The 15,173-nt window shown below is 36.1% G+C and overlaps 1 protein-coding gene across 4 annotated transcripts in view; it reads right to left on the bottom strand.

The window, feature by feature from the left end:
* The window catches only part of PTPN4 (protein tyrosine phosphatase non-receptor type 4), a 184,214-nt gene that overhangs the window by 77,642 nt on the left and 91,399 nt on the right, over positions 1-15,173 (bottom strand). For all 4 annotated transcript variants that reach the window (XR_009009090.1, XM_007181267.2, XM_057551667.1 and 1 more), the window contains exon 10: positions 7,807-7,895. Coding sequence is in view for 3 of the 4 variants with exons in the window: in XM_007181267.2 (XP_007181329.1) it covers positions 7,807-7,895 (89 nt within the window). In the remaining variant the exon portion in view is untranslated. The remainder of the gene's footprint in view (positions 1-7,806; positions 7,896-15,173) is intronic.

Here is a 15,173-nt window from a genome sequence, read left to right as displayed (position 1 = left end):
TCTTGGATTGGAAGAATTAATATTGTTAAAACGGCCATACTACCCAAGGCAATCTATATATTCAATGCAATCCCTATCAAAATACCAATGGCATTTTTCACAGAACTAGAACAAATAATTTCAAAATTTGCATGGAATAGATACATATATATGTATAACTGAATCACTCTTCTGTACAGCTGAAACTATCACAACATTGCTAATCACCTATACTCCAAAATAAAATGAAAAGTTAAAAAAAAAATTTGTTTGGAAACACAAAAGACCCCGAATAATCAAACAATCTTGAGAAATAACAGAGCTGGAGGAATCATGCTCCCTGACATCAGACTATAGTACAAAGCTACAGTAACCAAAACAGTCTGGTACTGGCATAGAAATAGACACACAGATCAGTGGAAGAGAATAGAGAGCCCAGAAATAAACCTATGCTCACATGGTCAATTAATCTATGACAAGAAGCCAAGAATATACAATGGAGAAAAGACAGTCTCTTCAATAAATGGTGTTGGGAAAACTGGATGCTACATGCAGAAAAATGAAAACTGGACAACTTTCTCACACCATATACAAAAATAAATTCAAAATGGATTAAAGACTTAAATGTAATACCTGAAATCATAAAACTCCAAGAAGAAAACACAGACAGTAACCTCTTTGACATTAGTCTTAGCACTATTTTTTGGATATGTCTCCTCAGGTAAGGGCAGCAAAAGCAAAAATAAACAATGGGACTACATCAAATTAGAAGATTCTGCACAGTGAAGCAAACCAGCAAAACAGAAAGGTAGCCTACCAAATGAGAGAAGATACTTGCAAATGATATATCCAATAAGGGGTTGATATCCAAGTATATAAAGAACTTTTTTATACAACTCAGTATCAAAAAACAAATTTGATTAAAAAATGGGCAGAAGACCTGAATAGACATTTTTTACAAAGACATACACATGGCCAACAGGGACATTAAAAGGTGTTCAACATCATTAATTATCAGAGAAATGCAAATCAAAACTACAATGAGATACCACCTCACACCTGTCAGAACAGCTATCATCAAAAAGACAAGAAGCAACAAGTGTTGACGAGTTGACGAGGATGTGGAGAAAAGGGAATCTTTGTGCACTGTTGGTGGTAATGTAAATATGTGCAGCCACCATGGAAGACAGTATGGAGGGGCCTCAAAAATCTAAAAATAGAACAACCATATGATCCAGCAGTTCCACCTCTGGGTATGTATCCAAAGAAAATGAAAACACTAAATCAAAAAGATTTATGCACCCCTGTGTTCACTGCAGCACTATTTATAACAGCCAAGATATGGAAACAACCTAAGTGTCCATCGATAATGAATGGATGAAGAAGATGTGATGTGTTTGTATATGTGTGTGTGTATGACTATTACTCAGCCATAAAAAAAGAATAAAATCTTGCCAACTATGGCAACATGGATGGACCTGGAGGGTATTATGAAAGTGAAATAACTAGAAAGAGAAAAACAAATACCTTATGATTTCATTTATATGTGGAATCTAAAAAAACAAAAAGAGACTCACAGACACAGAGAACAAACAAGTGGTTGCCAGAGGGGAGAAAAGGGTGCAGGTAAAGACAAAAATGTGAAATGGATTAAGAACACAAACTTCCAGCTATAAAAGAAGTCATGGGGAAGTAATGTATATAGAGGGAATATAGTCAATACTACTATAATAATTTTATATGGTGACAGATGATAACAGGACTTACTGTGTTGATTGTTTCATAAGGTATAGAAATAGTTAATCACTATGCTGTACACCTGAAACTAATATAATGTTATATTAATTATAACACAATAAAAAAATTTATTGAAGCTTGTTTTATGGCTCAACATATTTTCTCTCCTAGTAAACAAACCATGTACCCTTGAAAGGAATGTGTATTTTGCTGTTACTAGGCATAGTAATGAAACAGGAGGGAAGGGGAGCAGGGCACAACCTTTGAAAGAATGACATAGCCATAGGATATGACAGAAACTGGTAAGAACCAACTAGATCCAAGATGGCGGAAGATTCGACTTCCAGTAGACCTTGAGCCTCATTATATGCTCATTGTCATGCATTAGCTAAATGACACTCCCACCAGCTCCATGACAGTTCTGAGGCCAACCATAAATGGCCAAAAGTGGGTGGTGGCCCAATTCCTGGAAATCTCTGCCCCTTCCCCCAAAATAGCTGGAATAATCCCCACTCATTAGCCTATGAAATTACACAGCCCATAAAAACTAACCACACCATATTTTGGGGCCTCTTGCCTTCTGAGATGGCCCACCCTCTGTCTGTGGAGTGTGTTTCTCTCTAAATAAATCCACTTCTTACCCATCACTTTGCCTCTCACTGAATTCTTTCTGCTATGAGACATCAAGACCCTGAGCTTCATTAGGTCCTGAGACCAGGTGTGTGATCTCAATTAAAAGACAGTGGGTTCTGGCTGGTTTTGAGTCCCCGCCCATGGGTTCAAGTGCAATCTGAGTCGCACAGTTTCAGTATTGTTTATCAATTAAGCCAAGAGATTTGATACTGCTTGAATCTATTTCAACTGATTTTTTATTGTCTAGTTTTTGTATTGAGCTCTGAGAGGGATATGCTCAAATCTCCAACTACGATTGTAGAATTGTCTATTTTTCCTTATTTTTTGCTTCATGTATTTTGAAACTGTGTTATTATGCACATGTATACTTAAAACTGTTGCTTGTCTTTTATCAGGTGCATGGGGCATACTTTCCTTTATCTGTGTGTCCTGTAATATTTCGCTGGCACCCAGATGTTTTACATATTGCATCGTAGTGAGCGTAAGTATGTGTTTCCCATCTTCCCAGCTTCCCGTTATTCGGTAGTTTACTTGCACGGACTCGATCTTCACCCTCAACCTCCAGTTTACGCTTCTGCTGCTGCTCTTCAGGAAAGCACAGCTCTGGGTGTGCCCACAGGAATGCTGAGATGACCAGGGGTACTAGTCATCCCATTCTCTCAAAAACCACACCCAGCTGAGAACTCCTCTAATTGCCAACACACTGCTCTATTATTTTCAGCAGCGCCCTGGGCCATGAATTCCTTCAGGAACGAATTCAATCAAATTGTGACTGTTGCAAAGGAACAGTCTCTGAGGCAGGCACTTGAGGCTATTTGCTCTACTATCCTGGTTTCTGTCCCTCTGGTTGTCTTTCGGTTTCCCAAGACAGTCCTTCTTAATTAGCCTGAGCTTTGCAATGACTTAAGTTGTGACGCTTTGTTATTATACAGGAGCCCCGGTGATGTGTCAGTTAAGTCTGGGGCTGGGGAGGAACCTGTCTTTAGTCCTGTGATTAGGCCTCGGGTTTAGTGGTCTGGGCCCCTTGGCTGCACCCTTCAGTGCCCCTCAGCTCACCCCTCCCTAGCTGAAACAGGAAGTACAGAGAGGGCTGTAAATGGGTACTTCCCTTCCTCCACTTTGGTTAGGCTCTGGTAAAACCCATGTTGGTTAAGTATTGGTAAAATAGATTTCCTTGAGGGCAGATCTTGGTTAAGGAGAGCAGAAAGCTCTGAGCATATTTCAAAATGGTTACTTTCCTGCTCAACTCCCATCCCCTGCCCTTCGAGCGCAAGTGGATTTTTCTCCAATCTTCGCCCTGAGATCCTGGTGGGGTGCCTGGTAGTAAAACTCATGAGAACGAGGGGTCCTTCCGAAGTAAGTTAGTCCAAGCTAGTCTCTGCTCCGTCTCCGGCAATTTGTCAATCACCCTGTACGTACTCCTACCAGGGGCGGCTACAGAGGTGGTTTCCAGTCCTGGTAAGTTGTCATTCCTTGTATTCATCTGTCTCTCCAGTTTTCAGAGCTGCAGTATGCCCTGTGTCCTCAATTCTCTGAGGGATCTAAAAAGAGTTGTTGATTTTGAGTTTTTGCAGTTTTTTTTTTTTTCTTGTGAGGACAGGGGTGACAACTTCCAAAGTCTTTACCTGCTGGACTGGGAACCAGAACTCTCTCCTTCCCTTTTCATTTTACTAATGATGTTTTTTGATGAGCATTCATTTTAGTGAAGTCTAATTACAGAATCCAAGTAACTCCCAATTCAGTATTCAACATTTTAAAAGTATGAACTTGAACTGGATAATTTAGGGATAACCATATGTGGAAAGAAATGAGGGAATATATTTATTACATGGAACATTACTTTTTCTACACATAGCTCTAATTTTGAGAGAAGAGGTAAGCGAGAAGCGAGTGTTTCAGAAACTGAAAGACGCAGGTTTATTTAAAGCTCTGCTTCATACTCATCATACTTGTTAACACTGGCCCAGTCAGCTTCTCTGGCGTTTCTCAGTCCTTATCCATAAAAACAATGCTAACAACATCCAAGTTGCAGGGTTATAAGGTACAGATAAAATGCATTAAAATCCATGAGTGATTTTTTTCCTACCTTATTAATCTTATAAAACTATCAGCTCTAAAACGTCCACCTCTACTCAAAACTCCTTATTCATGTAGAAATTTGGTAATTCCGAGCTGTAATCATAATCAGTTTTTATCAAGTGATTTTTATGATTTCCTCAAGGAGACTTACACAATACTTTGCTAAAATATCAATTTAAGGGCAACGGCAATTCTACGAACACTAATTTGAATAAAGATGATGAGGCTGAAATGGTCCCTTATTCACATGTAGTATTAATAAGTATGTTGCTTTTGCGAAAATAGATCCATACTTTAAGAACTAAAAGTAAACCATGTATTTGATGATTTTCACAGAACTTAATGATTGATTTTCCTTGGAAATCAATTGATATTGGACCTTTAATCATGGCAATTTGTGGTATACGTATAAATGTACTCCTAATGTTGTAGTATGTACTGCTACGAGTAGTTAGGATCAGAAGAAATCCTTATGTTCCAGGATGATGTACATCTAGTAGCTTCAACAACTTTAAATCCCATCTATTTAGTTTAATTCTTGAAAATAAAAATTTAAAGGAATACTATATAGTATTTTCCAATCAATATCTTAAATGCTCACATTTTTTTTAACCTAACTTGTGTGATAAAGACTTATAAACATGAGTTCTATTTCTCAACATGAAACTACCTTCAAGAATATTTAATAATAAAATAATACACCAACTCCTCAGCATATGGAATATATAAGATCCTTCACAATCTGAATCTAATTTCTCTCCTAAGCAACAGTATCTTAAATTCTTATGCCCTTGCTTCTGTCCTCAGTGAAGACAACTGAAAAAAAAAATCAAACCAAATATCCCATCATCTCCTCAACTTGCCACGTCCTTTCTTACTGTTAGGCGCCTGCAAATGTTTGGTACCTTTACCCCGAATTCCCTGACTGAACCCTCTATACACACATACCTCTTCCATACTTCCTCCTCACTGAAGAAATTTCTATTCATCCTTTAAAAACCATCTCAAATACCATAGGGCCATTACAATTTTCCCTAGTGAAATTATATCCTTGGTGTTTCCAAAGTAATTTGTCAAAAACTTCTAGAATCCTTATTGTATAATTTTGAAAATACAGAAAAATTTAGATTATCATTTTAACCACATCACCTGAAAAGAATTTATTTCTGATTTTGACATTTATAGAAAATGTAAAATTAATAAAAAGTATTTTTAACTGTCTTTAGTAAAATCAGAAAAGTATTAAAATTGAAGATGCACATTTACCATTATGAAAGTCAACAATTGTAACTATCTTTTCTGAAGCATTTAATTTACAAATTGCCTTATTATGTTTTGTAATTAATTTTTATGTGCCCACTTTTAGGCAAGGACCATGTCTTGAGCTGTTTTGTATTCTCCTCTGAACATAACACAATTTGAATTATATAGGAAAAACTTAAAAGATGTGAGATGAAACACTAAATGACCTTTGATTTTCTTTTATGAGCTTTACAGAGGTATAATTTATATGTAAAATGAAATATCCCAATTTTAGGCAAATAAATCAATGAGTTTTGACAAATGCATTCAGCTGTGTAACTACCACCCACCCAAACCACCATGTAACAATTTCCATCACCTGAAAATGTTCCAATGGTAACCAAGGGTCTGCTGTCTTTATACTGTGTGTTCTCTAGAATTTCATATAAATAGAAACAAAGAGTACGTCATCTTTTGTGTCAGGCTTCTTACACTTAGCATAATGTTTTGAGGGGAGGGTCACCCATATTGTTTAGTGTGTAAAACAGTTCATTTCTTTCACTGCTAAACAGTATTCCATTGCAAGTGTAATTTGCTTGTCCTTTCACCAACTGATGGACACCTGGAATTCTGTTTTGTGCTGTTATGAATAATACAGCTATGAAAACAGTGTGCAAATCTTTATACAAACTTGTATTTTCATTTCTCTTGGGTAAATATCTAGGAATAGAATTGTCAGATTATATGGTCAATCTATGTTTAACCTTGAAGAAATACCAAACTGTTTTCCAAAGTTGGTCTACTAGTTTGCATTCCCACCAGCAATATATGAGATTTCTAGGTGTTCTGTTTCCTTGCCATTACTTGGTATTATCATTCTTTTTAATTGGAACTATTGTAGTGGGTGAACAGTAATAGTTCACTGCAGTTTTAATCTGTGTTTCACCAATGACTGAGCATCTTTTTGTGTACTTATTTGCCATCTGTATATCTCCTTTGGTGGAAGTATCTATTCACATATTTTGCCTATTCTTTTTAATCAAGTTGTCTTATTACTGAGCTATAAGAGTCCTTTACATTTTTCTGATAAGTCCTTTATCAAATATGTATTTTATAAAAGACTTTTTTGCCTTTTCATTTTCTTTACAGTGTCTTCTGGAGAGCAAAAATATCTAATTTTGATGAAGTTCATTTCATCAATTTTATATTTTGTATTTCATGTTTTCCTAGATAGTGACCTATTGGGGAAATTTATGTTTATTTTCTCAACGTAATTGTGGCAATTTTCTAAAATAATAGCTTCTGTCAGTTATCATATTTCTATTAGTGTTATATAAGTGACTAATTACAAAAACCTATTAAATAATAATCAGAGATATTGAAAAACCTGGACCAATTCTTTTAGGAGATATAAAGAGAAACAGATTGATACAATATACTTCCTTTGTATTTGTTTCTCCCCCTAGAGAAAATCATGGTGTTTATTTTTAAAAACCCGAGTTACTTATATGATATTCACACAAGGGATAGGTGATCAATATGATTTTTACAATTTTCACGCTATCCCCTTAAAGGGAAATGGCAGATGCTGCCTCTCCTTCTTCCTCACTTTGGGATGCAGACGTGACGGTGAGTGAGCCACTGGACGGTGAGGACAAGGACAACACGCTAAGGGCAGCAGAGCAAGAACACAAAAGAAACATGAGCTTTAAGCCCATGGAGCCGCCATACTTCCCTAGCACCAATTTAAACCACTGTGATACGGGGCCTTTGCTGCAGCAACCGTGCCCATGTTCCAACTAATAAACTAGCACCCGCCGAATGCATCTGAGTGAAGTGCTGTATTCAAAACAACTGGCACAGTGTGAGACGCAGAGTAAATATGACAATATTAGCTATTACACTGCAGTACAGATTCAGAGATTGTCTAAGAGAAAAAGTCGCAAAGTAGTATTTTATTTAAACTAAGACACTTTTGAAACAAATAATTCAATTATTTTGGTATCTTCTGGTAGATTCCAAGTAAGTGGACAAAGTTGTATGACAACATTAAATAGCTCAACAACCACTTTCTTTAATATGAATTGTATTTGGTAATATAATGGTAAAAGCAAAAGTATTGACGGAAGTTCTTACCATGGAAAGGTATTCATTCGTACTCTGTTCTTATAAATCAGAATTCCTCCTGACATCACTCCAATCATAATTTCATTGTTACTTTGATCCTTCAAAAAACAACAAAAAAAAGAAAATGGCAAATCTAAAATAAACTGTTAAAGATATATTTTAAAAATATGATTAGTTTTTTTACACAGTGTGACATTTCATCAAAGGCAACAGTTAACTGAGTAATATTTACAAATCCATATGGTAACTGTTACATCATAAAGGACATACTTCAAATCAAACTTAAATGTTGCATTATTATAATTTATTAATCTAAAGCAAAAATGATTTCAGGATTTTCCACAGTTTATAAATGGGACTGACTCTTTGATATAGAAAATCAGACCTTCTCATCTTATAGAATGATAAGTTAGTACCCATCTTTCCATTTCTAAAACTATTAAGGTCCAATTACTGTGTAAATATGGTGGTAGGATTGCAAAAGTGAATAAAACCTGGAGTTCAGAGTTTGGTGAAGGGCAACCTGTAATAAAATAATATTTCCAATATAATGAGAAGTTCTATAACAGACATAATACAACAAAAACATTATGGGAGTATAGAGTGGGGACAATTGTTGGAGAGTTTGGAAGGCTCCTGAGAAGGAAATTTGAATTGTGCTTTGACGGGTGAGTTCTCATGCTGACTGATCCAACGTGAACAGCTGACCTGCACTATTAAGAGAATGAGTGGAATTAAAACTTTTCTCAGCTGCTAATCAGTCTTGAAATAGCTCTGCTTCTTGACTTGAAACATACTACAGGCAAACTAATATAGCAATAATGCTTTTATCCCTAGCATTTATGTGATCAGAAGATAGAACTAATTGATGAAAATATAATCAAGATTCTGTAATTGTCTCCCTAGGAAAAAAACCTTTAAAATGTAGTTTCAATAATGTCTAATTAAATGAAATATTACTAAATTAGCCTGTTAGGTAAGCTAACATGTAGTAAGTGGCCAAACACAGCAGTGTATGTTCATTTGTCTGGCTGCTCCTTTTCTTCTGCAATAACCAGCACCACCACACACTATTATCAGAGTCTTAAATCACTGTTCAAAGGACATCAATCAGAAGTCTGAATCAAGATGGCAGGCCCAGCCTCAAGGACGGCGACTTAATATATGCTCCGGTTACCCCTCCTGCTCTCAGTCTCATAAAACATCAGAGAAGGTACATGAAAACAGAAAAAAACCCTAACACTTGAAAACAATCCGTAACACTGAAAGGTATGTAATCAGTGGGCCAGACATTTTGAGGAGTCTGTGAAGACAAAGTGGATAAGATCAGATTTATGGAGAGAAAATAATTCCAGAAAACCACAGCCCAAGGGGAACCCTCAGATTACCGTCAGGATGATCAGGTAGGGAGCAGGAAAGATAATTAGCTCCTATCAACCCTACAATCTAGACTAAGCTACAGGACACAGAATTGTGTGCAGCCTGTCTAAAACAGCAAGTGTGGATACTGGGGACAGGAATAGAGTGATTCCCAGAAGGGATGGAGAACCCAAAACTGAAAAAAGCAAACTATAGGCACATTCTACCTGGCAGTTCCTTCCTTCCCTCCTCCAGCACCTAAAACAGGCCGCAGTAAAGACAAACATCATGCATGACCAAGTGAACTAAGAATCACAAATACAAAAGAAGTACACAACCAAGGACCACCAAGCACTTGAGAAGAACCAATGCCATTAAAGAGATATACAAAACTCAATAAAAACGTAAAGCAGTCAGGCTGCTATGCTGGTAGAAAAACATTAAAAAACACTGCAGGGATATCTAGGAATTCAAATTCTCAAATTATAGCTATCTAGACTGAAGTGTCAGTTCCCAAGGTATTGCCAGAGTTGGGCAAGAGAATGCAAGAAAATAAGTATTATGTCCTTTATGGATACAAATGCTATTAATTCCAGTGTGCAGAAAAATGAACGCTGACCACCTTATTTTATGCTTTTCTTATCACTTATTACTACCTAATATAACGCTATACATTGACTTGTTTAATCTGTTTATTTTTTCTCTTCTTCACTAGAACCTAAGTAGCAAAGTGCAGGGCCTTTGTTTTGCGCCCTTTCAGGTTCTTACATGTAGAAAGGCCTACCCATTTGTGGAATGAATGGACCTCTATTATCTGTAGGAAAATACCTCCCGCTGTTTAGCTTGGCACTGAAACGACCACCCCATCCCATTTCATTTCCCCCTTTATAATTAGTAAAAACCTGCTTCCCATCAGGCCATTCCACGTGTTTTGTGTACCCATAATTACATGTTTTAATTAATGCTGTTCTCACCTCTTCTTCATGTCTCTCTGATGAATCAAATCAAACCTAACCAAAGTCTAGATCAAGTCCACCTTCTCTGTGAAAACTTCATTAGCCCAGCAGAATGTACTGAATTGTACCATGAATATGTAATCAGCAAAGTCCAGACTGTGTGAAACTACAGGTGAAATGGTGCAGTTCTTTAACAAGAACATTCTAAGGAACGGTAAGGGAAGAAGGGATCAAAAGACATTTAAAGTTATTCAGTTAAAACAAACAAAAAGCAAGACCAAATTATAGTATCCAGGAAGGCACACTGGGTGATAAAACCACAGAAGAACAATGTAGGAAGGGGCTATGATTGGGACAGTGTATAAAAAGCGTTTCTGGAATGGCTGGCTAAAGCCTACTGCTGACCTGCGTAGTATTTACAAAGATGTTCACTACGATATACACACAGGTATATGTGCTTTATTTTACAACATGTTAAAAAAACAGCAATGTAAACAGGATGAGATTTAGGAGGACTATGGACAGATATTCTAATATTCTCTACCCATGCCTCAACTGTCCATTCACGCTGCCCTGCAGTGCCCTCCCTTCCTTTCTGGTGGAGACCACGGTTCTACTCTCCACTAAGTCACTAGGACCACTTAACCATTCAAGTCTCTCTGCAGTCACATGGTAAGAATACAATAATAACACAAAGCCACTAAAATTTTCCATTTAGTATCTTCAGACCAGTTGAGCTCAGGTAACTGAAACTGCAGAAACAGAAACCATGGATAAGGGGGGGACCACTGTATATTCTTCTAGATCTTTGTTTATATATACAAAATATAAATATGTAGTATTTATAACCACACAATTTCTTTAATCAACAAAAACTGGGATATATTATTGCATTATTTTTCTTTTGCACTTAGCATTTTGTAGATATCTTTTCATATCAATATATATACCTCTAACTCATCAGTTTTAACTGCTGCATATTATTCCAAAATATGGATTTATCACAATTTCTTAACCATTTCTGTTGATTCATTTAGAGATTTCTAAATTTTTAATATTACAAACAATGCTGTAATAAAAATCTTTGAACACATTATTTGAAACACCTCTATAAAAAGAGTGGCGTCGGAGAAATGGAAGTGGTCAAGTATTATAGTCATATTAACATTTGCACTCCTAAGGGGTCACACTTCAACATGCTCACCTCTGTTTCTCCTGTATTTCTACTTACATGTTTTAAAAAATTGCTCTACTGTGGGAACTCTTTATAAAATACGAATACTAAAAAACTTTCTGTAATATATGTTGAAATTGTTTTCACTTTTACCTTTTAGCTTTATGATTTTCCCCTATATATATCATTAGTTTAAAATTATTATGTTTGTATATTTTTCATGTAGTTAGGTATAAAGTTAGCCATAATACACACTCATTAATAATTAAAAAAATATTTCTGTGTGCCTTATATAGGTCTAACAGTGTATGTGCTCTCAAATTATGCAGTGAAAGTGAATACAAGTAATGACCTACTGATACTTTCATAAAGATACAAAAGAATCAAAAAGGGGAAAGAAAAAAAAATGCTATGTCTAGACAGGTCCTTATGAGTAAAAGCACATAGTAGAATATGGAAAATCACTGTGTGATCTGAATATTTTAGGGTGACACAGACGAAATCATATATATAGCTCTATTGTACAGAAGAGATTCTTTTCTCTGTTTCAAGGGATTGTATTTTTAAATTATTTGATTATTCAAACAAATATGTCCAAAAGTCCTCAAATATATACAGGTTAAAAACAAGGTTTTCAAAGAACCTTAAAACAGAAACAGATATCATATGATTATATTAGTTAACTTCTCTGTGTCTCATTTTCCTCATCTGGAAAGTAAGGATGATAATACTCTTACTTCACAGGGCTGTTTTAAGGATTAAATGAGATTAATATACATAAGCCCTAAGAAGCGTTGTCAGGCACATAGTAAATGCTATAAAGGTGTTTCCTGTGATTATTATCTGTAACCTGTACAGTAAAATCTCTCAAAATTATTGTTCTCACAGTCTTTCTTGAATACTCTCTAATCAATCAGACTTTGGCCATCACTATAGCTCCAAAATTGCTATTACAAAGTCAATACTGGTAATATTACAATAACTTCCACATTTCTAATCCAATTCTCATCTGACATAGTTGACCACACCTGATTCACTTGGCTTCAAAGACACACAAGTGTCTGACAGAAAGAAAGGCGTTCTTTCTGAAAGGTGTTCTTTCTATCTAAATGGCTATTTCTTCCTCATCTAACCTTTAAAATTTGAAGTGTTCCAGCTCTGAGGACCTCTAATCTTCAGTTGCTACTAGCTATGTTCCTTCAGTGCTCCCGTGTCACGGCTTTAAATATTATCTGTAAGCTGACAATTCCCAAATGTATGGCTCTAGTCCAGACCTCGCCTCTGAACTCCAGTTCCATATACTGAATTGCCTGCCTTCTTTCATTTCGATTGATAGAAGTCTTCTAAAATTGCACGTCCCAAGACTAGCTCCTGACCCACCCTCTCAAATCTGCTTCTCTCTGACTGTTACAAATTACTGAAGTTACTCCATCTTTCTAGTTGTTCAGGCCAAAAACGTTAGAATCATTCCTTGAATCCTTTTTCTCTCACACCCTAGAGCCAATACATCAGTCAGTGCTGTCACTTCCATATTCAAAATACGTGCAGATTGGGGAACTTCCCTGGCGGTCCAGTGGTTAGGACTCCACGCTTCCACTGCAGGGGCCCAGGTTCGATCCCTGGTCAGGGAGCTAAGATCCCGCAAGACACACGACGCGGCCAAAAAACGTTTTAAAAAAATGTAAATCACACCATGTCTTTTATCTCCTCAAACCCTCAACTGGCCTTGCTTATAATTACAAGCCAAAGTCTGTAAAATTCTTATAAAGCCCTGGTCCACCTGGACCTTGTCAATACACTCCACTCCAGCTCACTGCACCAGCCATACTGGTCTCTTTGCTGTTCCTTGAGGTGCAAAGCACACTATTTCATGGCCTTTTATTGCCGTTTCTTCTGCTTAGAACATTCTCCCCACGGATATCTGCAGGACGCCCCGTCTGTTCACCTTCTCAGTAAGGTCTTCTCTGATACCCCATTTTTGGCTGTCTCACTCCCCTTTCTCACCTTAATTTTTCTCCACAGCATCTACCACAATCTGATACATTACCTTTTAATTAATCATAAGAAAACTGAGTAGAATATACAGTAAAATGCACAAATCTTAAGTGTACAACTCAAAATTTTACAACATGCATAACTTGAGTATATACACTTACATGTAACCACCACAAACCAACATATACATTTTTCCAAATCCCAAAAGGCTCCCTCAGGCGCCTCCCAGCTAGTAACACCCCTGCAGAGGGAACTGCTGTTCTGACTTCTTCTGCTGATATAGACTGGTATTTTGCCTATTCTTGAACTTTACTTCCATGGAATCACACACTATGTACTCTAAGGTACTCAATTATTCGCTTCTCGTCCGTCTTGCCCACTGGAATGCAAGCCTCATGAGGGTAGGATTTTATCTACTCACTGCTGTATCCATGGTGTCTATAAACAGGACTTGCAACATAGAAGGTGCTCAAAAAATGTTCACTGAATGAATAAATGAATAATCAAAATAGCATCATTAAGCTTTCCTTTTCTTGAAACTTTGAAGGGCAAAAGTTATTTTTCAGTAGAATTATCTTCATCATTATTACAAACACCTATGGAAATAAGATATTCAAAATTAAGCCCAAAACTTGGGTAGAACTGTTTTAGGGTCAATTTAGAGCATCCTATACCTAACCAAAAACCTAAGGCCAAGCCTTCTGTGATTACATTTACATCTAGATAACCAGGAATCAGTTTCTTAGGAAAACAAAGAGTTTATATCATGCTAACTTCTTTATAAAACAGAGATTAAACTTGAAGATCTACGGTATAGATATCGTATAGCTCTATTATGCTATTTTATTCCACTCTCACAGTGTAATAAATATTGACTGATTTTCTAGTAAAGATGATAGGAATTTAGTGAGCCCTCAAGCCATTCATTTAACAAGTTACTTAGGCCAACAATTACTCCTGACATAGTGCTTCTTCCATTTTCAGAGGTCAGAAATTCTTTATAAATATTTTAATTTAGCTCCCACAATGTTCCTTGGTATTAATTTAATATGTTCAAATTATTTTATATTTTCAAGATTAATTTGATATCCATTATTTTATCAATTGATCCTAACCACAAACTTAGGGGTAACTAATTATTATTCTTTCTAGGTGAGTCTGAGAGCAGTGCACAGAGGCTGTTGGGTAGAAATAATGATAGTATTTGTACCCATGGCTTGTTTAGAAGTATATTTCTTAATTTCCAAATACTTGGAGGATCTTTAAAGTCATCATTTTGTTATTGTTTTCAGCTTAAATGTACCATGAACAGAAATTATATTCTGCATACTTAAAAATAATGTGTACTCCAAACTTGTCAGATACAGTATTCTACAGTTTGCTATGTTGCTGAAATCTATATTATGCTGATTTTTAAAATGTCTGTTCCACCAGTGATTGAATAAGGGGTATGAGAATCTATCACTTTCTTTTGCTCTGTGACAGACATTGTTAAGAGAACAAAAGGGCAAAACAAAGAGTGGGGAAAATATCTGCAAATCACATATCCAACAAAAAAAGTGTATCTAGAATATATAAAGAGTTCTCAAAAGACAAGAGTAAAAAAAGAAAAGAACAAATTAAATAATGGGAAAAACACCTGAACAGACATTCATCAAAGAAAAGATATGATACCCAACATCATTAGTCATTAAGGAAATGCAAAGTAAAACCACGATGAGATAAAACACACCTATCAGAAAACCTTAAAAAGAAACAAAACAAAACAGTAGCACATGCTAAAAGGATGTAAAACAACTGGAACTTGCAAAGATGCTGGTGGGGATGCAAAGCGGTTGTCAGTCTAGAAAACAATTCCCTAATTTCATATAAAGCTAAGTATACACTTGTTA

The sequence above is a fragment of the Balaenoptera acutorostrata genome, chromosome 8 (genome assembly GCF_949987535.1).
Source record: "Balaenoptera acutorostrata chromosome 8, mBalAcu1.1, whole genome shotgun sequence".
Taxonomy (NCBI): domain Eukaryota; kingdom Metazoa; phylum Chordata; class Mammalia; order Artiodactyla; family Balaenopteridae; genus Balaenoptera; species Balaenoptera acutorostrata.
This window is presented reverse-complemented; position numbering and strand designations above follow the sequence as displayed.